The sequence below is a fragment of the Gopherus flavomarginatus genome, chromosome 12, assembly GCF_025201925.1.
Source record: "Gopherus flavomarginatus isolate rGopFla2 chromosome 12, rGopFla2.mat.asm, whole genome shotgun sequence".
Taxonomy (NCBI): Eukaryota; Metazoa; Chordata; order Testudines; family Testudinidae; genus Gopherus; species Gopherus flavomarginatus.
The window spans coordinates 40,665,876-40,690,994 of NC_066628.1; the positions used below are offsets into that span (position 1 = coordinate 40,665,876).

The window sequence follows — 25,119 nt, forward strand, 5'->3', positions numbered from 1 at the left end:
CCAAACTGCCAAGGTTTAATTAATTGGTCAGGATTCACTGTGTCTAAAGTACTGTAAATACTGTTACTCTATCATGTTATTACCATTACTCTAACATGTTACTAGGGAAAAAAAAAGAAGGATGGCAAATAGTAATTTCAATACTTGGCAAAACACAATATTGATGTTCTATATCATTATGGATATCATCCAAAATTAAAAGCACATCAGGGTAACAAGGAGTTCTTGAAAATGAGCACAATTAGTACTATGAAGGACAAACTACCCACACAATTTCAAATGCCAGGAAATAAGAAATTGAAGTGGAGGAGTGAGAACAGGGACCAGAAGCAGTTTGAGGGTGTGTATTACAATGTATGGACCACACCCCTCTAACTCAATGGTTAGGTTGCTAGTGTGACCACTCTCTATCCCCAGTACTGTCTCATAGATACAGCCAGACAGGGATGAACAATCAGTAACCTCATTTTATACTTAGATTCTAATCTCCTTGGGGCAGGAACTGTCTTTTCATTCTGTGCTGGTATAGCACCTGGCACAGTGGGGTCTGGTCCATGACTTGGGCTCCCAGGTGTTATAGTAACACTCATAATAATAGATCTTAAACCCCATCACACAATGCTCATTTGCTGCTCAGCCTGGCACTGCAAAAACTAAGGGAAAAGGTATAATTTCAAAACATGTTAATCCTAGTGGGTACGTCTGCAGTGTAAACTGGGATCTGTGGGACTGGCTTGTGGACTCAGGATATAGCTACACTGATACAAATCCCATGGCACCGAGTCAGGGCTTGGGTCAGCTGACACGGGCTCACAGAGCTCAGGCTGGGGGGCTATAAAATAGCATTGTAGATGTTTGAATATGCACTAGAACCAAGGCTCTGAGCCCACTTGCCTAAAAGCTACGGATCAAGCTCTGTTTGTATTTCTCTTGGTACAGGGCAACTGTGCACTTGTTTCTAGTCCTGGCAAGCTGCAAGATATCATGTCTTAAAATATCATGTCTTAAAATACAGGCAACTCTGATTTAGTGAAAAATTACCTAGATAATCGAAATTCCACTAATAGTATTTTTCTTTCACAATATTCGAAAGTAACCTCTCTCTAAAAATGGCCTAAACAAAATAGATGATGGTGTGTTGTCATGTGAAGGTTTTGAAGGCACCTGTTTGAGATTTGACTCCCAAACTGCTGTAAGCAGCAGCAGCCTTTCCTTTTGAACTCCACAATTTGCAAACTTTGGGAAGCAATGCCATGATAAACACTTTTGAATAAAAGGAATACATTTTCAACTTAAGAAACTATTTAAGAAACGAGGAAAACCACTGCTGGTAAAATTGGCTACCACTTCCTAGTTTCAGAAAGATCAAAGTTTTTGATTTAGTTGGCATGAGCAAGAACTATTTAATCATCCGATTTCAAAAAACTTGAGCTCCTCCTGGGTCTCGTTTAACACCACAAAATATATCCAAGCACCCCAATGTCTTCTCCGGCAGGGTTCCACTGATAGCAAGAGACCAAACCCTCTTACCAGGTCTGAGATTCATCGATTTTTGAAGCCAGAAGGAACCATTATAATTATGTAGTCAGACCTGCTGCATAACATAGATTGGAAAATGTCACCTCTCTTAAGGGCTACTCTCGCTCACTTTTAAGCCATCTCATTTCCTGTTAATAGGGATGGGTGGTTCAGCCAGGCTGCCACCCTGTTACAGTGGGTCATTCTGTTTTAATGAGATTTTGTGGCTACTTTAGAGATTGTGGTCCACAGAGATTGTTGCATGAGTGACCCCAGATTACATTAGCCTCTCAGTAAAATTATTTTGTTCTTTTGCTGATTGCTGTGGTGCTTATGTGGAGTGAACATAGAGAGAAACTACAAGTGAAATCATATTTGTTTGCAGACGAGTGGAGGAGTGCACCGTGTATTTAATAAGAGCTTGGATTGTCTATTAAAACTGATTTTTTTAATCTTCAAAGGGCTGTGTGTTAAATTTTACTAAAATTGATAATCAAGAGACAAAGCCAGGACTGCGAAGAATTGCAGCATGTGGAGTGTTCTCAATAGCAGCATTCTTACTGGGGAATTCATCTGCATGTAAACTCATTGAGCAACTCAAGCTGAAATTCTGGAACTTGGAATCCAATTATCTGTACCAGTGATATGCAGCCTTGTGGCACTGGAGACCCGCCTTGCCATGAAATGGAGTAGCAGAGAGAGACAGAATAACTGCAAAGTTGGTGCTGTAACACCACCTTGAGGTGTCCACGTCATGACTTGCATGGTCGCGAAACAGTGTCCTCATGGACTACTGCAACACTGCACTGCAATGGCAGGACACTGAGGGAACTGGGCTTGTTTAGTCTGCAGAAGAGAAGAGTGAGGGGGGATTTAATAGCTGCTTTCAACTGCCTGAAGGAGGGTTCCAAAGAGGATGGAGATAGGCTGTTCTCAGTGGTGACAGATGGCAGAACAAGGAGCAATGGTCTCAAGTTGCAGTGGGGGAGGTCTAGGTTGGATATTAGGAAACGCTTTCAGTAGGAGGGTGGTGAAGCACTGGAATGGGTTACCTAAGGCAGTGGTGGAATCCCCATCCTTAGAGGTTTTTACGGCCTGGCTTGAGAAAGCCCTGGCTGGGATGATTTAGTTCGGGTTGGTCCTGCTTTGAGCAGGGGGTTGGACTAGATGACCTCCTGAGGTCTCTTCCAACCCTAATCTTCTATGATTCTATGACACCACATAATGGTTCTTTTGTGGCTCATGAATACCATTTGAAACAAGGGTCCAAATTCATTTTTGGAATATCTTTCCTCCCTTTGATCACTCATGACACATCCCATTGACTCCTGGCTGCTGGGAGGGAATCAATGTGAAGATGTTCCTTCTCCCATACCCTCTTTAATTTATTCAGAGATTTTATAGACACAAGGACCATTAACGTTCTAGCATGATCTGTATCTCACAGGCATCTCCCTCTTCACCCCTTGCTGAATGCTGGGGAGGACAAGAGGGATGATGTTCCTCCAGTCTCCCCTCAGGCCATTCCTTTTATTTAAGAACAGGAGAGTTATCTCGATGAGACAGACCATTACAGGATGAAAAGGAAAGTCCACAGATGCTGATTGAGCTGTCATACTCATTAGCACATGCGTTGTATGCCCCAAAGAGAAGCTAGGATAGGACAGAAATCCTAAGTGCAGAGTGTGCCTGGGGCAGGAGGGAAATGTCTGGACATATACAAAGCGAAGAGGGTTGGAAAATGGTGAGAATTTTTTTAATGAAAAACTTTCAGAAATATTTTCACACTTTTTTTGGTTGTTTAAAATATGGAAACATTTTGACCAGCTCTAATACAAAGTCTGAGCCAACAAAGCACCGGAGGAGGCAGAGATCCTGGGGTGAGAAATCCCATGCTTTTTGGCTCAAAGTTCAGTTAGGGGCTCTACAACTCCAACATTTTAGTCTTCTATTGATTTTTCCAGTTACAAAATAAATAGATCAGAATTGTAGCTAAAAAGTGATTGTACCGCACTCCAGACAAACAATGGACCAGATTTTTTCACTGACTTCTGTGGAGTTATCCCTGGGAGGAACTTAGCTCAATGTGTTTGTTCAAAAGCTCTACAAAGTTTTTGAAAAAGTCTGAAACAATGTTTTCGAAGCCTAAAATTCCTTAGGTTCCTCCATTAATATTGAAAGGACAGAGACTGTTAGGAGGAGACTCGGAGTGGAACTATTTTGTGTAAAGGTGATTTTCTTAGGTTTGTCTAGATGAACAGCTAGTGCCTGGCAAGCTGGAGTTAAAAGCTAAAACAGCGCACTGGCATGCCACACACTAACTAACTGCGTGAACCATGCTACTGCTCACTAAAAGTTTCCTAGTGTTCAGTAGCAGGGTCCAGCCAGACAGTTTAATATGCAGCATACTAGCGCACTGTAGCTTTACACTTCGGCTCGCCATGCACTAACTGTTCATCTAAACAAGCCTTTAGTCCTAAAGAGAATTTAATGGTAATATTTTAGAGCCATTATGGTTTCATGCTGCTGAATCAGAAATCAACAGGTATGTAGTTTAGATGGCTCCGTGAACAAACTGAATTTGCAATTAACAACGGAAGGCTTGAGGAAATAGTAACAGGATGGTCAAATATGTTACTGGGACTGCTGCAAAAGTGGGACTTGGGTTGTGTTCCCATTGAAGGCTATGGCAAATTCCCAATTGATTTCTGCGGTGTGATATCAAGCACTTGACGTTTTAATTCAACATTGGCACTAAAAGCTCAGACCCATGAGGTTCTGAATACCTTCAACTCCCACTGAAATCAGCAGAAATGGAAGTCAACTCCCAATGAAGTCAGCATGTTGCAGGATCAAGGCCCAACTGAAAAAGGGTAAAACTTATAGAATGACATGGCAGTGATATGCACCACCAAGAAGCAGCCCCTTCCTGAAGGTCACCTGCTTAAACCTCCCTTGAACAGGGCTGCGTGCCTATAGACTTTTTAGGCCTAGGGTAGTCGTACTGAATTTAAAAAGTCCTATTAAAAATATTACTGTTAAAATCTAAGTACAAGAAAATCAGTTCCCCCTTTACATACCTGCACAAGACCTGGGTTCAAGATTCTATGTTCCTGTTACAAGAATTGATAACTTAACATAACCTTTCCCTGCCCATCTGCACTCATGTACAGGAATCAATCAGTTTTTAAACATGTATTTAATGAAGATTTTCATTTCACTGCACAACTAGTAGGTTTTCTGGCTCACTACTATGTATCTTCACTAGTGCTTCTTTATCTTAACTTGTGGGTGAAACTACAAGAAATCCTATTTACAGCCTCTTGTTATTTGCACTTAATTTTCTTAGTATCAATTCCATAAAATCCCTTACTGTATAATGTGATAACCACAGTTAAGTGTTGTCAAAGCAATTCCCTGGCTGCTGTATCAATTGGTTAATAGCCCTGAAAACTCAAGTGCCTCAACCCACATAAAAGTCACCTCCTTTTTCAACATGAAAAAAAATATAAATATGGCTCCTGCTAAACCAAATCCTCAGTGTGAAAGGACCAACAAGGTTTAGCAACAAATGAAGAATGTAAGAAAATCTGTTGAAATACACACCATGAAAGATAAAGCCACCACCACTCAGCTTAGAGCAATGACAATCGATTCAGTGAACAAAGTGGAGAGATGTTCAGGAAAATGTCTGGATTTTTTCCCCAAGCTTAATCAAAAAGGGCTATTTGTTATTCCCCTTCTCAACATTTAGATCAATCTGGGCTCCCACAAGCAACAACAATTAATGCAAAACATATCAATCGTTAAGAACAGATGTTATTCCCAGCTCCAGAAACAGTAACCCAAGCCAATACACATGAAAAATGAATGCACTGAGAGTACTCCGGTTTCACATTTGGACAGCACCACATCAGAAAAGTATGTTATATATCTCTGCTATTGCACTGCAATGGAAAATGCAAACATTTCCAGCTTGAATTTTAGAAGCTTCTGACAAGGATTAAATCCCTTTGTAGAATTTCAGTAGTAGAACTCCACAACCCACCTTGATCTAACATACTTCAAGAGCTAATTCTCAAATTCAAAGGCCTGACCTACTTCCCTAGATATCAACTGCAGTGCTGCTAAAGTAGCAGCTACGCTAAGGAAGTGCTGTAATTTCCAAGGCAACTTCTTGAAAGTAATCAAGTTTCCCAAAATTTGAAGCTACATTGGATTGCTATACCTGGTGTCATGAAATGAAACCATGAATTCTGTGAATCACTTTTTGTACCCAAGCTGCCCTCATTGTACTTCACACGATAATGAGCTGGTCAGTGAAGAGTCAGACAAACATGGCCATTGCCACATGCTTCCTCTCCCAGACATGTAGTTTTGCTCTGTTGATCAGTTCATGGCTGTGGGTCTATGGCCCCACCTCCCCTTCCTGCCCCATGTGAGAGGACTTCCATACCGTGGGACCTGACAGTCACAATGTGACCCCGAGACTGGAGTTTCTTTTCTATCTTTACCATTTGACCCTTATTGATCAGTTTTCGAAATCTTTTGTATAGGGGGTTAACTCACACGTATAGGCCAAAGGCTGATCATCTCATCCAGGGGAGGAGCACATGTTCTCATGTGCATGAGGCAAGCAGGATTTGGCCCACTGATATAACGTCTCCATGGCACTCCTTCCCTGCCTGTGTTTTATTAGTAGCAGAGTTGGTCAAAAAATGGAATTCCCATCCTGTGGGAACTGCTGAGATTTCCAAATTTTGTATTGTCATGAATCAGGATGAAACGTAGAAATCTTGGAGTTTTTCGTTAAATGAAATATTTTGTTTCAGTATTATCAAAACATTTAATTTAGATTTAATTTTTTTGACTATTATGTTACAAATAACAAAATATAAAAGTCAGAACAATAAAGTAAACATGAAATGTTTTGACCTAACAAATGAAATTTTTTCATAATTTACCATAGAAAATGTTGATAAAATCAATGCATTCTGTGAAACGCTCACTTTTGTCAAATCAGCATTTTTCAATGGAAAAGTATTCCAATGGAGAATTACTGACCAGCTCTAATTAATAGAATTAACATAACTGAATAATGCATTTTCTCAAATTCTGCGCCACAGATTAAACTGATTCTCAGTTCTGTCTATATAAAAATTCAGAGTCTCTATGGAAATATATTAGGACAAATTTCACATGTCTCATATCGTTTCCAACAGCAATGCACAAAAGAAAGCTCATTGCTCAGGACAACAGATGAAGATAAATCACTTTGGAATATCTACACCTTTTGTTAAAAGAGTCCCTGTCCTCTATGTTCTTGGTTATCCTGTTACCTCACATTATCTATTCATCCATATTATTCCATGTCACTAAAGGACTGAATAAAACAAGAGAACTGCTATATAGATGTAAGTCATGAAATATTAAAATATAATTTGAAGCACTTTCCTGTTAAGAGATAAAATGTTATGAAAGAATACATTATTTCTGTGATTGGTAACAGGTTTCACCAGATCAATATATTTTATTTTAAAATTAATATTAGAGTTGAAAAATACCATGCCTGCATTTGAATAAATACAGTTGAGACCTCTGGTTATTTCCTGTGTTCTTCTTAAACTTTTATGCCAAATACACCTTTGTTAGCAATAATTCATTCAAAGCAATCATTAGGATCAGTTCCTCCTTGAAATATGTTTTCAAATAACTACTTCCATTTGAATGGCAATTTTAATAAAATGACATTTTTAGAAATGAGTTGAATATAAGTCAGACATCATCTATTCATTTTTAAACGCGTTTGTTCCCATTTGCAGCTTTTTTTTTGGAAATTGATGTATATTTGTTATTATTCTTTTAAAAATATAAATAGAAAGGTGAGATAATGCATGAGCTCTGCCTAGAACTGAAGGAACACTATTACTTTAAAAATCATGTAATTAAGAAGTCCTTAGAAATTATGCTTTAAGTCTAATTTTCTTTTCATTTTCTGCATTTCTCATTTTGTACATTGCACGTAAAATAATTTAATTTCTCCTTAAAGGACTGGGTTCAGCAAGCATTTGTGCACATGCTTAAGTATTTTACTGAACTAAAACCATGAATAATTTCTGGACAATTTTACTTCTAAGTTTTAAAACATTAGTATAATGCTATGAATTTTGTGTTGCAAACATCACAGAGAAACATTTGTTAACATGAAACTTTCCAGTGCAATTTTTAATTAAAGAATTGGAAACACATCTATTGGTCCTTGGTTCAGTAAAAACAAATTTTGGGCCATATATGACCTAAGGATATGTATTTATAAGATCTTTTGTTTGCTAAACACAAATATGTATACACTATACATATTTTCCTAACACCCTGCACAATTAAATAATTTCAGGTGTATTTTGTGTATGAAGACATGGGGCTCAATTCCACAAGGCCCTTAAGCATGTGTTTAAAGTTAATTTATGTACTTATGTTAGGAACTTCAATGGGATGACTCACAAACTTCAAGCTCATATACAGTCCAAGGCCAGAAAGGCTTTTTGTGAGGAAAACTAGCACACCACTTCTTGGAGACTGAGTACTTTCCAACTTTTCCCTCACAAGGTCTGGGTGAACGCAGTGCTGAGGTAGACAGTGCACTATGCTCAGAGACTGATGCATAAGGGAAGTCCTCCTGACCTGGGTCTGAGGCCTGGGAAAGAGATCTCTCCATCATAAGGCGTTTGAGCCTAATCTCCTGGTTCTTACTGGCCCTGCTCTTAAGGGTTGAATGAAAATTGCACTTCTGAGAGATGTGCACACGCCCCAGGCAACGAATGCATGAGGAATGACTGTTGCTGATTGGAATAGCCTCTTGGCAAGCGAAACAACTTTGAATCCCAGTGACCCTGGCATACCTCCTCAACAGAGGAAGAACACTCCTCAAATGTGAGGGGAAGGGGATTGAAGAGGACAAGGAATAATGATCCTCTTTAGGAAAAACAAACTGGCTTATATTAAACAATCAACAGTCAAAAAAGACAAACCAACCTGATCATTATAAACAAAACTAATAATAATAAAATTCAACAATCCCTCAATTAAGCATATAAGGTTTGAATGGAGAATCAGGTCTATAGTTTCTAAAATGTGTGCAACGTAAAAGCTGCAGTTTATTAATAATAGATTGCGTAACTACCCTTCACAGACGATAGCAAACACAATGAAATACCTTGATATTGTTATTTATCAATTGCCTCTGACAAAACATGTTTTCCTTAACTTTTTAATATTTAAATTGAGGGGAAAGTAATTTTAACAATATATTCTTGTGAGTATGGCAAATCCTTTAAAATCTTCTTAAATTCACAGTATTTAAATAATTTGTAAATAAATAGAGTTTTCTCATGGCTCTGCCCTTTCCATAATATCTAATCATACAAAATAAATCAAAAGGTAATAATACAGAAGACTATAAGGCAACAATTAAAAAGGTCAGAAGGTGACCCACATTACTAGAACATACAACCCTTTTTATGGAATTTTCGCTAGTAACTCTGTAGTTAAGGTTACATTAAAATATGCACTTAAAACAGGACTAAAATGCCTCCTGTTTCATACTTCAGTAAAATAGGATGTAGCCTCTAAATTGGCACAATAAATATTTCCGAAGGCACCTGAATTTTCCATGTAATTGTTTGGGAGTGTGTGTGTGGGGGGGTTAGTATTGTTTTTGGAAAAAATATTATAAATTAATAGAGATTTGCAGATTTAGGTTAAAAAACCAAGCAGTTCTAATTACACTGCAAATATGCCAATGGGCCAAATCGTGCTCACCTTAATCATCGTGTAGTCTTCTTGAGCTCAAGTAAGATAAATCGTCTTTGACCCATCATTTCCATCTGATCTAATGTGTCCAAAGACTTACTGATTATAAACATTTTTGTATTCTTTCTAATTAATGCATGGCAGAGGCGCTTTGCTTCAGCGTAACTTGGTTTTAGGAGCACAAGTACTGATAATCTCTAGAGTAATTAGGAGACCAGACGGTTTTCTGAACAGATTTTTATGAGCCTGCCTCTCTCTCTCCAGCTTCCAGAGTGAGCCAATTAAATCCTCCATTTCATAACATTCTGGACATGAATCTTCTTTACTCTCTATTTACAGCAAATGTTACTGCACTGATTTCAGAGAGGTTACTCCCAATTTAAACCAGCGAAAGAGGAGAATCAAGCCCTCTGAGACAACATTTGCATTCCTGAGGCTTTAAAATCCTACCTGTCTTTCAGGACAAATACCACTGATTAGCCATGAGTTTTTGTAAATGACACTTAGAGCTTGTCTACATCACAAAGTTGCAGCGCTGGTGAGGGGGTTACAGCGCTGCAACTTAGGAGGTGTACACATCTGCAGGGCATCACCAGCGCTGCAACTCCCTGTTTGCAGCGCTGGCCGTACTCCCGTTTTGTCTCGGGTGTAGAGGATCCAGCGCTGGTGATCCAGCGCTGGTAATCAAGTGTAGACACTTACCAGCGCTTTTCTTGACCTCCGTGGAATAAGCAGGTATCCCAGCATACCTGAGGAAGCCTCTCCCTCAAGCAGGTCTCTTTCCCTGCGGTTTGCAGGGGAGTCCGAGGAACGCGAGAGCAAACCGCGGGGAAGCTGGTCTCCTTCCCCGGTTTGCTCTCGCGTTCCCCGAACCCCCGAGCAAGCAGGTCTCCTTCCCTGCAGTTTGCTCTCGCGTTCCCCGAACCCCCGAGCAAGCAGGTCTCCTTCCCTGCGGTTTGCAGGGGAGTCCGAGGAACGCGAGAGCAAACCGCGGGGAAGCTGGTCTCCTTCCCCGGTTTGCTCTCACGTTCCCCGAACCCCCGAGCAAGCAGGTCTCCTTCCCTGCAGTTTGCTCTCGCGTTCCCCGAACCCCCGAGCAAGCAGGTCTCCTTCCCTGCGGTTTGCAGGGGGGTTCGGGGAACGCGAGAGCAAACCGCGGGGAAGCTGGTCTCCTTCCCCGGTTTGCTCTCGTGTTCCCCGAACCCCCGAGCAAGCAGGTCTCCTTCCCTGCGGTTTGCAGGGGGGTTCGGGGAATGCGAGAGCAAACCGCGGGGAAGCTGGTCTCCTTCCCCGGTTTGCTCTCGCGTTCCCCGAACCCCCCTTGAAGCCGCCCAACAGCGTTGCAGTGTGGCCACATCTAACACCACTTGCAGCGCTGGTTGCTGTAAGTGTGGCCACTCTGCAGCGCTGGCCCTATACAGCTGTACTAATACAGCTGTAACAACCAGCGCTGCAAAATTGTAGATGTAGACATACCCTTATTCTACTCACAGCTGAGTTTAAAGGAACCAGTACTGTATGGCAATTAAGAAGTGCTTCAGGATACCTAAAAGTGTACGGTTTTGATCACTGCAGGGGAGGTAACAATGTGCAATTTGCACAGCATTACATTTGTTACTATTCTGCCTAAGAGCTTATTGGCATTACAAGGTGAAAATACTTCATAAATACAGAAAGTGTCACATATTTTTCATCTATTAACTCTTGGTTTTTATACCAAGACATGTCAAAAAACTTACCTTTCTGCCTCCTGTATTTATGCGAAGTGGAGTTAGGAAAGGGTCGAAGATCATATGGCTGGTTTCTATATTGACAGGCGATTGCCTTTTTCCAACAGCGCAAAGATTCCAGGCTGAGTTTACCAATCCCCAAAAGGAAGGAACTATAAAGGGAGAAAAAGATACATATTTAAGAAAGAATCTGGAGGGAGGAAGAAAAATCCACACAAAACAGATGTGGAAACAATTAAATTGCTTCTTGTAGTGTCTGTGCTCACAATATAATCAACAACTCAAGAAAATTAATCAAGTAACTGAATTTTAATGCATAATACACAGACACCCAAATCTGAGATAATGAGATGTTTTAATATCAACAAAGGAGATTTTTTTTTGGCCCCTCGTAAGCTATCTGGATTTAATCATTCCCGATTTAGCTGTTACTAGCTCATCCACTATTACGGGTATAGAATGTTTGCTTTTTCTCAACAGGTACTTGAATATCTCATGTTTTTAAGCTCATTTTACATGCATACACTGCACTTATTCCTTGGACTGAGGCCAACACAGCCACTCAAAGAAAATTAAAACGCGTTTCAATATTTCCTACACGTTGAAAATAAGGATAATGTATTATTAGAAAAGACATGGACATATCACTATTCCACAGAATATTAATATTCTATAGACATGATCTGTTCATCTCTTTTTGATTCACAGATTTCACACACACCCCCTTGATAAAAATGTTGAATAGTGCAAGGGCCAAGAACCAATCCCTACAGGATTCCATTGGAAACACACACACACTCAATGAGAATTCCTGCTTACAATTACATTTTGAGACTTATCAGAGAGAGTGTTTTTAGTCCTTTCAGTGGATTAAGAGAAATCAGTGATTTGTGACTAGTACTCAGACTGGTGTTGAGTTACTCTGGAGGGTGGTATGGCCTCATAAGGAGGTGGAAGAAAAGTGTGTCGGATGGGAAGGAATATACAATACTCCTCATGTAACCTGAGCCACACTGCATAGCTAACCTGGATTGGAAGGAAGTTGGGAGATGATGCTCAACCTTAACTCTGCCCCTGTACTGTTGCTGAAAGAAAATGTGCATGATATTGTATTTTATTTGACAAATAGCACGTGCCCCTGTGATTAAAGAATGTATCATAATGGATGGAAAGGGACAGAGTTAAGTTTGTGTTTCCAGTCTCTGGTACTCCATTTCCAGAGTGTTTTTCATGCAACTGTAACATTTGTATGACCTTTTTTTCTGTGTCGATAACATACTATGCTGCATTTTCGTAGATGCTGATAATATATTGCTACCCTGTTCATTGTTACTCTAGACTGTGCTTATCATTATACCAGTCACAAACCCTACACAGCTATTTCAGAGCTACAAACTACCCCAAAGTTTAGGGTTGTTTAGATGTAGGATTTTGGTTTGGGCCTCAGTATTTGATTTCACCTAGAAAACTTTATACAAAACTAGAATGACTTTTTTTTTTGGTGCAGCACAAAGTAAACACAAATATACACAGAACTTGAGGGGAAAATGTTTTGCAGCTGTTGAGTATTTTCCCATTCCTGCAGTGTTATGAAATATATCAGCCACAGATACAGAAAACCAGTGGAGCTGAGAGTAATAACAGAAAATTCAATTTCCAGGGTCTCTTTTTTTCTCCTTCTGTTAACTCTTTGATGTTGTGCTGATATAAGAGGTGGGTGAGCTCAGAAATTATGAAGAGATTGAAGTAGAAGAACAGCTGTAACAAACATGCATCTCCTCCTAGTACACTGATTTCCAGTTTCATAGATACCCATCAGAAGTCACGCTAAAGGTCAGAGTCAGGGTCCAAAGCCATGCAAAGGGTCAATCCAGAGTTAGACTCAGAAGCCACACCAAGGATCAGGGTTAGAGTTGCCAACTGTCTACTCACACAGACCCAAATACCCTTGCCCTGTCCTAAGGCCACAGCCCTGCCCCTTTTCTAAGGCCTCGCCCCTGCTCACTCCAGCCCTCTCCCCTCCATTGCTCAGTCTCCCCCATCCTCACTCACTTTCACAGGGCTGGGGCAGAGAGTTGGGATGTGGGCTATGGGCTGGAGGGTGGGGCAGAGGGGTTCGGAGTGTGGGAGGGGACTCTAGGCTAAGCCTGGGAGAAGGGGTTGGGGTGCAGACTCTGGGAGAGAGTTTGGGTGTAGGAAGGGGATCAGGGCTGGGGCAAGGGGTTGGGATGTGGGAGAGGGTGTGGGTGTTTGGGAGGAAGTTTGGGTGCAGCAAGGGACCTGGGGTGCAGGCTCCAGCCGGGAGGCGCGTACCTTGGGTGGCTCCTGGAAGCAGCAGCATGTCTGGCAGTGGCTCTTAGGCTCACAGGTGGCTCTGCACACTGCCCCGGCCTGCAAGCACTGCCCCTCGCACCTCCCATTGGCCATGGTTCCCCGTTCCCAGCCAACGGGAGCTGCAAAGTTGGTGCTCAGGGTGGGGGCAGCAGGCAGAGACCCCCTGGCCTCGCCTCCTAGGAACCACTGCCGAACATGTCACCACTTCCGGGAGTGGCACGGAGCCAGGTCAGGTAGGTAGCCCGCCTTAGCCCTGCTGTGCTGCCGGACTTTCAGCTAAATCTCCTAAATCAGCCTAAAATCTCCTGGATTGGCTTCAGTGGCGGGAGATCAAGCCCAATTCCGGGAGACTCTCATCCAAACTATCCACTATCACCTGGTTGGAATAGTGTCTGGTACAATGGCTGACAGAAGGTCACGACACAGAATGGGTACTATGGAAGCTTTGCTGCCATGATTAAGAGAGGAGCTAAGGAAGCCACACTGAGGCCTTAGGCTGGCTCATAGATGTTCTGCCTTCAGTCAGTGTTGGGATGTTTGGTTTAGAGAGAGTTGACCCTCTTGCCATTTCTGTGAAGAGGACAACTCTGCTCCCCACCACTCTTGACGTGGGAATCAGGAGAAGACTGTGAACAAACACTAAATGAGTTTCCAATTCCATGAAACCCATTCAAGGAAATAAGGTGGCCTATTATTTGTAATTTTCTTCCTCAGAGAAGCTCAGCCCAGAGGCAGGGAGGTCCTGTTTCTAACTGGTTTGAAAAATCTCCCCAAATAAGTTTATAAACATGCTTGGGCTGGGGTTGGGTCCACCAATGCTCCCTGAAAATGAGAAGAAAAAGTGCATCATCTCCCTCTTGGAAGCGCAATATCTCTCTGCCCTTTCTGTGTCTGCCCATCTACCTGAGGTTTATATGCCACAGAAGAACTTCTCCAAATTACACTAATGATTGAGAGGGCTGCTGCAAAAGAGTGCATTTTACAAAATAGCAAAGCGGGAACAAAATGTACTTTTGCGTATGTATTTTGTCAATTGTAGCTTAGTTTTAAATTAGATGATGTACTTCCTGATTTGCTACTAAATGCATTGTAGCATATTTTCTAAAAAGTGACGTTTTAGTACCACAAGACCTCACTATTCTATTTAATGTTGTCCGGGAGCCTGGGAGAAAACAGTTTTTTTTTCATGTGGGTTATAGGTGTTCAAGTTTAGCCAAATTCTCCTTGATATATTCTAAAACTATGGCAACTAAAAAAATTTTTTTGCATTACCAAGTGCTAATGCAAAATGCATTAGTACTAATGGTGGGACTTCAGACCTATAACTTCAAAGAGGTGGAATATTCATTAGGAGGTTGTAGCTATTTGAATGGCTTCCCAGAGTTACTGAGATTTCTGATGGGAGAAATGCATTTGCTAAAGGGATTAAAGAATACAGTGAATACTGTACAATTTTTTGCACGATTTATAAAAAGACATTTTATAGATGATGATGGATAATGCAGTAAAGAATACCGAGTAAAGTACAGAAATGGTGACTTTCACAATGGCCAATTATTTCAAGAATTATTGATGAAACTAGGAACATCCAGAAAAAAAAAGAGCATGGAGGCTCTCTGAAAATGGCTGCCGTAAGCACTTGTTTTATTAGGTTCTTTCTGATTTTGACAGGGCAACATTGCATCTTGAATGCTGCCTGTCACAGCAGCACACTATGATTTCCAAGAAGATAGTCTTTACATTAGGATGGTGCTCAACAAAGATTGTGTGCGTCACCATGACATTAAATCTGTCCTGCAATCTTTGATTTTATTTATTTATTTATTTTTACTGCCAAGACAGTTCACTCCAAAGAGCCACACAGGTGTATGTATATAGCTTCCTCTGTCTATTTCATTTACCATTGCAGCGTCTTCATGTATATTCCCAGGGAATGGAGGGTTGCCCTGGAGTGCTTTAATGAGTACAATGACAGTCTTTTAACTGAACAAGTTGTCCTTCTCAAAGGGCAGATCCTCCACACTGGACTGTACTTCACAAGATAAACACTAGGAATGGAGCTGGGACTCCCTGTGCATAATGACAGTAGTGGCCATTGATCTACAGTAGTGGTTTTCAACCTTTTTTCATTTGTGGACTGCTAAAAAATTTCAAAAGGAGGTGCAGACCCCTTTGCAAATCTTAGTCTGTGGATCCCCAGGGCTCTGTAGACCACAGGCTGAAAACCACTGATCTAGAGGCTGTATTATCTGTGTCTACTGCAACTTGAAGAGATGATCTAGCTATCAGACGATCTTCATCTATAAGGGTTTAGAACAGTACTCTGTCCTTCTGAGGGAGTTTGTCCCTAAATTAAAAAAACAGAGTAGCAAAGTATGACCTCATCAGCAAGTAGCACCTGATGTACCAGCCTACAATTCTGAATAGCAGGTTTATGTAAATACTTCTCTCTCCACATAGTCCAAGCATTTGGCCTCCTCATCTGAAGGGACAGATCTTGTATGTTGTCTACTCCTTTCTGTAGCAGCCTGAACAAGCAGGGAGTTGGGAACAGTTGTGTGAAGACAGACTGCTCCTTTGTGAGAACAAAGTACTTCTTCCCCCCGGGAGTGGGTGAACTTGATACTGAGGCATGCCACACCACATTGGCTTGCTGTAGGATAGCTTTGTTGACTCAGAGTGCTACTCTAGTAGGCCCTTTATTCTGCAAAACATCCAGGAGGTTTTTTTAAAAATAATTCCTGGATTTCTTCCAGGGGAATCTGGGGGGCTTCAACAATCCTTCTTAACCCCTGAAACTGTTTGTGATTGTCCAGCAGCAAATGTAATGCTGTAGCAACTTTTTCCGTCAGGAATGGAAGGCTATATGCTTGATGGATCCGCTAGATCTGCCTCTTTTTCTTCTTCCCCTATGGGCTCCATAAACAGTTCAGGCTGGTCCCTCAATGGAAAGGGATGGTGAGCGTCTCAGTGAGACCATGCAGATTCAGGATAATGTTCCACAGTGCCCACTACAAACAGTGAGATGGGTCCAGTAGGGGTTTAGGTGAACCCCCAAGGTATACGGTACCATGAGTCCCAGGGAAAGGAATACCCCATCTTACATGGTTATGTCAGGCCCCAGAAGATTCTAGAACATCTATCAGTGCTGATGGCTCTTGGAGGAGATGACAACCGTCCTCCCATATCAGAATCACCCTAAGAAGAAAATGTGGACTCCCTCTCCAAAGTTAGTGCCCTCAGAACTGTCAGAATCATCGATGAGAAAATAACCTGATTAGTAGAGAGAATAGGAGCCTGGCTTCTTTCATGGAGTCATGAACACCTTTGTAAGAATCGGTTCTGATAGGATGGGAGAGTCCAGATCTGGGAGGATGGTAATGTCCTCTGAAGTGGCATATTTGTGGGCTCATGAGGAGTCTTCTTGTATATCTTCCTATGTCGTCTCAGAAGCATATGTTGGTACTGACGATGCATGGGATGGTTGTCTGTCCTTTGCAGTTTAGGCTCACATAAACTATTTACAGGTTTGATGTAGGAGAATCAGGTTCGTGGACGGAGAAGACCATACAGCAGTAAGAAGGTGCTGGAGAAGCAGTCAATCCACACTACATTAAGCACCATGACAGCAATGTCCAAGGTGGTCATCAGTTTCTTATAGTACCAACAAAACTTTAATCAATCGATCACAGATTACTAGTGTAGTTAAAAAAAATTAGAATAATTGACAGGATTTATCAGGCTATATACAATATGAAAAAACATAAGCCAAACAGACAAGTAGGTTTTGCACACAAATCAAGTTATCGCGTTTCACTAATGAACTAATTTCGTAGTTTATCAACAGTATGTAATGGAGAAAAAATTGCATAGCTCAAGTAAACCAATTTACATGACCATCTTTATATGAAAATATTTTAAATCTATCATGCTCAACACCTTGGAGCACACAACACCCTACTTTGCAAAAGCTACTCTTTCAAGCTAATTTGCATGCAGTCTACACAGACACTGCAATCTTATTTAAACAAGGTTTTCCAGACACTGGTCATTCTGCCAAAAGTTTCGGTATCCCAGTCATGTCATCCCTGCCATCAGCTATAAATCCCAGTAAATTCCCTTTGCTAAGGATCCAGTTTGCCACAGAAACATGCCAGGTATGCATAATATGTTATTTGCTTTTCCAATGCAGGACACTGGCCAGCTCAAAGTATATCCATTTCTCAGAATCAGGGGAATAAAATGGAGAAGTTAAACGTTTAACATTGGCACATCAAAGACAACTGCTGATGATTTTGACAGCCTTATCTGAATACTGGATGAAAGTGGGGAATCATCTTTATTAGGTATATGCAAAGATGCCTGAGACACTTATTCATGGCCTGTGTCACATTGCTGCTGCTATTTTGATCAATTTGTGGATAGCATATTACACTGAGGTGTAATGAAACACTCTTATCAGCATCCCACAGTAGAATTAAGAATTCTGATGCATTTTTCCAAATGTAAACATAATAACAGTGAAATATCAGTGTCCAGAATACTAAATAAAGGATGGATTGCTACTCTGCTAGTGATACATGAAGAAAAACTGGCTAAGCAATGCTTCTCCCCTCACCAAACGGCAGGGAGGGAACAGAGTCAGGTACTCCTGCCCTTTTTGTAGCCATACCAAATAGTGAGCTAAATATACTGGTCTAAGTTTCTGGCCCACTTTAGGTATGGCCACAAAACAGCTACATATTGATAACACACATACAACACTGTGCCTACGTTCTGGCTGCCCCTTTTCCTCCCTTCAGGGAATTCCTCTGTGGAAAAGGCTATGTGGGTTCAGAGGTATACATGTTTGGGCCCTGATTACGCAAAATATTAAAGTATTTGCTTAGCTTTAAGCACATGTTTAAACCTGGCTGATTTCAATAAGACTAAGAAAATGGTTAAGTACTTTGCTGAAGTGGGGTCTCAAATGTCCAGGTCACAGATGATTTCAGACCCCTAAACCCAGTTCCAGAATGCTCCTCTGCAGCTGTGGAGAATTTACAGAAAGTTTCTCCATGAAATTTGCAGAAGCCAGAATAAGGGCACAACACTTCCACCCTGTGCCTCTCCACCCAGCTACTATTTTTAGAGCATACCTATGGGCAGTCTACAGCCAGAATTTGGCCCGGTGAATCCAAGAAAGTATTTGAAGCATAACCATGGATTTGTGCCACACAATATCCATTTCAATCTCCAAGAGTGACCTGACACAGAGGGGAATGGATTCTCTGGCATGTTCCCCTTGCATACCCTGTTCCAAGGACAGCTCCCCCCAGAGCTCACAATGGGACAGTGCACCCTATCCCAATTCCAACTGTGGACTACATTTGTCTGTTATATTCAGGCTCTAAATATATGTGTTCATAGTCTGCACTTGCTGTGAAAGCCTGGAAGAACGCACTATACCTGATAAGAAAGCATCACCCTATCACCTTCCAAACGCAAAACTCTCAACTTCACAAACTATGGAGAGCTTAAAGATATTTGCAGTTACTTTGAAATATGCCTGCAGTTGGTGAGATGCTGCTCTGCGGAGATTCTGCACCAACTATGTAATCTTCACTTCTGAGCCATAAAACATACAAGTCTTTATTTAAAATTAAAATCCCAACTCTCTTCCCCTCCCTTCTGCTGATTTACGGCCCCATTCTCAATTCTCAGCCATGATTAATACCTCTTAGTAGACATTATTAATATGTTTAAAATCTAAAAAGAACCCTAATGTTCCCTCCCTTAATGTTACATCTCACTGCTCACAGATTCACAGCCTTTCCTGTTTCCAGTCCCACTTCAGTTTACAATTTTATTAACCCTTTCACTCTTGCTCTGCGACTGACCTCTTTTACAACTCCCACAAATGCTCTCTCTCTCTCAATAACATTTCAGAAGTGATGAACCTTGTACACGATAGCAAAAAAGAGGGGTACATTAGCCAGCAAGGAAGCAGCAAGGCATTGGATCTCCTAATAAATGCATGCTGTGCAAATGATGTCTCAATCCCAGTACAGCATAATTACATAATATCTACAAAATACACCTCTGCCCCAATATAACGTTGTCCTCGGGAGCCAAAAAAAATCTTATTGTATTATAGGTGAAATCGTGTTATATCGAACTTGCTTTGATCCACCGGAGTGCACAGCCCCACCCCCGAACGCTACTTTACCATGTTATATCCAAATTCATGTTATATCGGGTCGTTTTATATTGGGGTAGAGGTGTACCCCAAGATCTCCCAAAGTTGCTGCCAAGCTCACAGTTCAACACCGTTTTATGTGAGGTAAAATGGCATCTTTCACGAAGACTGCTTTTCACAGTGCTTTACAGGTTTCAGTGAGACAGCTAGTGAGGTAAATAGCACAGGGAGAGGGAAGTTTATAGTGAGAACAAAGGAACATGATGCTGTGAGAGGAAGGATAGTCCATTTGTTAAGGTGCTAGCGTAGGACTTGAAGACCTGGCTTCGAGTCCCTTTTCCACGGCAAGCTTCCGGCGTGATGCTAGGCAAGTCACTTAGTCACTCTGTGCCTCTGTTTCCTATCTGTAAAAAAGCGGGAATAACAGCACTGCCCTATTTCACAAGGGTGTTGGTGAAGTAAGTACATGACAATTGTGAAGCACTATGGTGAAGAGGGCCATGTAAATACCTATAGCTATGTCCTCCCTGCAAAGTTAACTCCAGTTGACTCCTCTTGCATCAGCTTAGTTTTAGTGAGAGAAGTCACACTGTGAAAGAACATGAGCTACAGAGTGACTGGATGAGCAGCAGAGTGATTCAGTAGCTGACTAGTTAGGCTGCCTCAAACTCCAGCTTATGTACTCCCCGACAAGCCAGCCACTCTGAGGTAAAAGCAGCCCCATGCTCACATTAAGTGTTTTTGTATGTGGACAGGACTCAAGTTAGGACAATGATCGAATAAGAACGCCAGGTTTACTCTGCAGAGAAGACAACTCATTGGATAGATGGATATGGATGGAACATTCTATAAGGTGGAAAGACACAGAAAAACTGTTCAGTACTGTGACAGCAACCTAAAGTGCCCTCAGTAGGACAGAGTCTCTGTTGTCATTCATCTCGGTACGGAAATCCCATGTAACTCATTGATCAGATACTTCCATCTCCCTGTGTCAGAGTGTTAAAAAGAAAATGAATTTTGGGGTTGACAGCAAGATTACAGGAGCTCATTCTCCAATTGGAGCAGTGCAAAATTTCCAGTTTTCATTTTGTGAAGGTTTACCACATAAGTGGGACCAGTCACTCTCCCATTCTCCTCTAACATGGATCCATGGCTTTTGGCTCCCCTCTGCTCATGGGAGGGACCATATGGCTCAAGCTCTCAATTTCTAAGCCTAAAGAGAGTTTAAGGATACTAGTTATCCTGAAAAATACTCGTTCTTGTTTTGATAGATAGGCTTCTGTTGAGGCACTGCATTCTTCAGTGTGAATACAGAGGATCAATACCTAACACGCTCAGCGCCAGTGCACATGTATGTAGTCTTGAATGACTAATTAGATGGTAACATTCTTCCTGCAAGTTAAGGAAGTGCTATTATCCCCATTTTACAGGTGGGGAACCAAGGCACAGAAGAACTAAATGACTTGCCCAAGGTCACACAGGACATCTGTGGCACAGCAGGGAAATGAGCTCTGGTCTTCTGAGTCCCAGGCTAATACCATAACCACTGGATCATCCTTCCTCTTCCTGTCTAAAACTTTTTCTTAATGTCGCTCCAGAGACAGCTGAATTTCAGTGGGAGGTACTGCCTTCCAGCCTGCCTTGAGGATGTGAGATAAATGAACCTTCCATCATCTTCACTATGAACAGATCAGTGTTGCCATGTGCACAACAAAGCAACATCTAAACTGAACACTAAGCACTAATATTGAATTCCTCAACATAGAGATGTGTTGTGTCTTCTCTTGTCTCTGCTAGTTTGCTGCTGTAGAAAGACTGAGGTTTTTGGAAAATAGTACAGCAGACTCTTCTCTCAACCTCACCAGGTACAAAAGTGGAAATGTAACTAGTGCATTACCAAGGCTTCATCTGTCTTTTTGGCATGCTCAGGTTTCCTTCTGTTGTCAAATTCACAACTGCATATTTTTGGGCTACATTCTGCAGTTCTTACTCATGCACTGAAAGGACCAAGAGCATTGTGAGAGACTGTAGGATTTTGTTCATTACCTCTAATGATCTCTCAGGATATTTTATCAAACCTTTGATGAGATGCTTTCTTAATTAGGGAAACCCCTTGGATCAATAGCCTAAGTTTTATTTCTCCTCATCTGTGACCAGGTGTCAGGCTATAGGTTCCTAGAACTATAGAGACTCAGAACTATTATTGCTGACTCACTCTGGTAAGCAAATCAAAGGGATCTCAATAGCTACAGCTCAGGAGTATAAACAGCCAAGAGTAACTTTGACATTGGCTGGACAAGAAAGCCCTGTTTGGAGAAACCCTTGGGACAGCCAGCTCAGCCTAAGGTTTGTGTTTATAAGTACCGTCCAACCTCTGGGCAATGTTACATAAAGGCAACCCCCCCAGAAAAGGGGATGAACTTGGACTACAGGTCTTGGTGTGTTTCCCACCCTGCTGCCAATGCAGCAAGCACCTATGTTTTATTATTGTTTATACTGGCAGTTGGGAACTCCCAGCAGCAACTATCTAGCCTAGTTCTGGAATCAGGCCATGTGCTCCAAGTTTGACTTCTCCATATTGCAATTACTGCCTGGTCTGAATGCTAGTATCAACTTCTCCAGCCCTCCCTTCCCTTCTCCCTAATTCTACAAACCAAAACTGCAGCAAGAGAAGGGAGAAAAGAGACCCAACTCAAGGGAGGGGAGGGAGATATGTTCAGGGAGACCAGATAGCAAGTGTGAAAAATCGGGACGGGGGTGGGGAGGTAATAGGAGCTCATATAAAAAAAAAAAGCCCCAAATATCGGGACTGTCCCTATAAAATCGGGACATCTGGTCACCCTAGATATGTTCCACGATGGCTACAATTAATTACATTCCAGAGACTGCAACATACAGAATGATTTCAGTATAGGAGCTTGATGAGGTGGTTTTGCAGCTGTCAGTGTGACAGGTAATAGCAGTGTGCCAAGGAGAGAGCGTAAACTATGTGGAAGCTTGGAGCAGAGACACAAAAGAGAAGGAACAGAAATTAGAAAGAGAAGATAAGGCAAAGGTTGAAAGAAGAAGGAGGAGATTGACTTTTTCAAGGGAAATGTTGAGCACAAGCGTATAAACTTCACTAACTGACATGGGGGTTTAGGCATCTTATTTACAATTGGCCAAATTCTGACCCCAGCAATGAAATCTGTAGGCGTTACATGCATGTATCAGATTGCAAAAATTTGGCACTTGCTGGAGAACAATATCTAGTAATGTATTTTCCTGAGTTAATATTTTTTAGTGTATCAAAAGTTTTGGGATTAAAAGTCAATATCTGCCAATAGTTACTACACAGTGATAACTGATATACTGCAGTTATTCAGCTCTACAAAGAAAGAACATTCCATTCCTCCCATGCTTCCCCTACAGATGAAATTCCCTTTAATAACATTTACTTCCTGTAGAAAAGACATGCGGGATTGAAGGCTCTAGAACTATACAAAGAATAGGAAATGACTGCAGTATCTTATTTTCTACTATCGGGTAACTGCTGATAACTGATGACTTTTCAATAAGGATCACTGTAGAATAGGACTGACAGAAACAATAAAACAGTTTGTGAAAGCAAAACTGACATGCACTGAAGTTATCGATCTGTCTTGACCTATATATCTTGACTTTAGCAAAGCTTTTCATATGGTCTCCCACAGAATCCTTGCCAGCAAGTTAAAGTAGTATGGATTGGATGAATGGACTATAAGGTGGATAGAAAGCTGGCTAGATTGTCAGGTTCAACGGGTAGTGATCAACGGCTCAATGTCTAGTTGGCAGCCGGTATCAAGCGGAGTGCCCCAGGGGTCAGCCCTGGGGCCAGTTTTGTTCAAGATCTTTATTAATGATCTGGATGATGGGATTAATTGCACCCTCAGCAAGTTCACAGATGACACCAAACTGGGAGAAGAGGTAGATACGCAGAGGATAGGGATAAGGTCCAAAGTGACCTAGACAAATTGGAGAATTGGGCCAAAAGAAATCTGATGAGGTTCAACATGGACAAGTGCAGAGTCCTGCACTTTGAAAGGAAGAATCCCATGTACTGCTACAGGCTGGGGACCGCCTGGTTGAGCAGCAGTTCGGCAGAAAAGGACCTGAGGATTACAGTGGACAAGAAACTAGATATGAGTCAGCATGTGCCCTTGTTGCCAAGAAGGCCAACGGCATATTCAGCTGTGTTAGTAGGAGCATTGCCAGCAGATCGAGGGAAGTGATTATTCCCCTCTCTTCGGCACTGGTGAGGCCACCCCTGGAGTATTGTGTCCAGTTTTGGTCCCCGCACTACAGAAGGGATGTGGACAAAATGGAGAGAGTCCAACAGAGGGTAATGAAAATGATTAGGGGGCTGGGGCACATGACTTACGAGGAGAGGCTGAGGGAACTGGGGTTATTTAGTCTGCAGAAGAGAAGAGTAAGGGAGGATTTGATAGCAGCCTTCAACTACCTGAAGGAGGGTTCCAAAGAGGATGGAGCTAGGCTGTTCTCAGTGGTGGCAGATGATAGAATAAGAAGCAGTGGTCTCAAGTTGCAGCGGGGGGAGATCTAGGTTGGATATTAGGAAACACTATTTCACTAGGCGGGTGGTGAAGTACTGGAATGGGTTACCTAAGGAGGCGGTGGCATTTCCATCCTTAGAGGTTTTTAAGGCCAAGCCTGACAAAGCCCTGGCTGGGATGATTTAGTTGGTGTTGGTCCTGCTTTGAGCAGGGGATTGGACGATATGACCTCCTGAGGTCTCTTCCAACCCCAATATTCTATGATTCTTAATGGAAATTTGTTACCTAACTTTCAAGAACACATTTTTCCCCCCAATATAAGTAACTCTTTTTGGAGTACATGAGTTGAAATAAAAACCAGTTGATTTATTCATGCAACAGATCCTTGTTAGTATATTTAATCTCTAAAATTGGCCCTAGCAATGGTATAAAACACAATCAGATTGTATTTATGTAGCAATTATTCTTGCCCCATGTAATTATTGGTCCCTTAGATAAAATCTCAGACTAGATTATTGAAGCCGGGAATTGAAACCAGAGAGAGAAGCAGCTATGTAGATCAATAAAGCAGTCCATTAATTATTTCCACCTACTCAACTTGAAGAAAATTACCATGCTAATGTGTTTGGATAAGCACATGACCTGCTCTGCTTTTACATAAAATCTAAGTGTAAAGTCAAGACAGCCTTAAATCAGGGCACCAAAGAAACTACAGACTGTAGAATGGCATTCACGGAAGTAACTGGTTATAGAAATCTCCAGTGTATGGCAAGACTAGACAGTACTCACAGTAACTAGGAAATCAGAGAACTAAGAGAAGCTAGTCTGATTCCTTTGTAACAGTCCAAGAATTGATAAAATGAAACACAGCCCAGAAAATATAACAACAACGTGAACTATCACTACTCACAGGTGATTAAAGCTACCGGCCCTTTTTCACCTCTGTATCTTGCAACAAACCCAAAGGGGGAATATCTGTACCACTACAGCTGCACCATATTGTATATTGCTGTTTTCA

The 25,119-nt window shown here is 41.6% G+C and overlaps 1 protein-coding gene across 5 annotated transcripts in view; it reads right to left on the minus strand.

Annotated features, from left to right (window-relative positions):
• CA10 (carbonic anhydrase 10) overlaps positions 1-25,119 on the minus strand; it is a 338,146-nt gene that overhangs the window by 197,759 nt on the left and 115,268 nt on the right. For all 5 annotated transcript variants that reach the window (XM_050920127.1, XM_050920126.1, XM_050920129.1 and 2 more), the window contains one exon: positions 11,067-11,209. In XM_050920127.1, the coding sequence (XP_050776084.1) occupies positions 11,067-11,209 (143 nt within the window). The remainder of the gene's footprint in view (positions 1-11,066; positions 11,210-25,119) is intronic.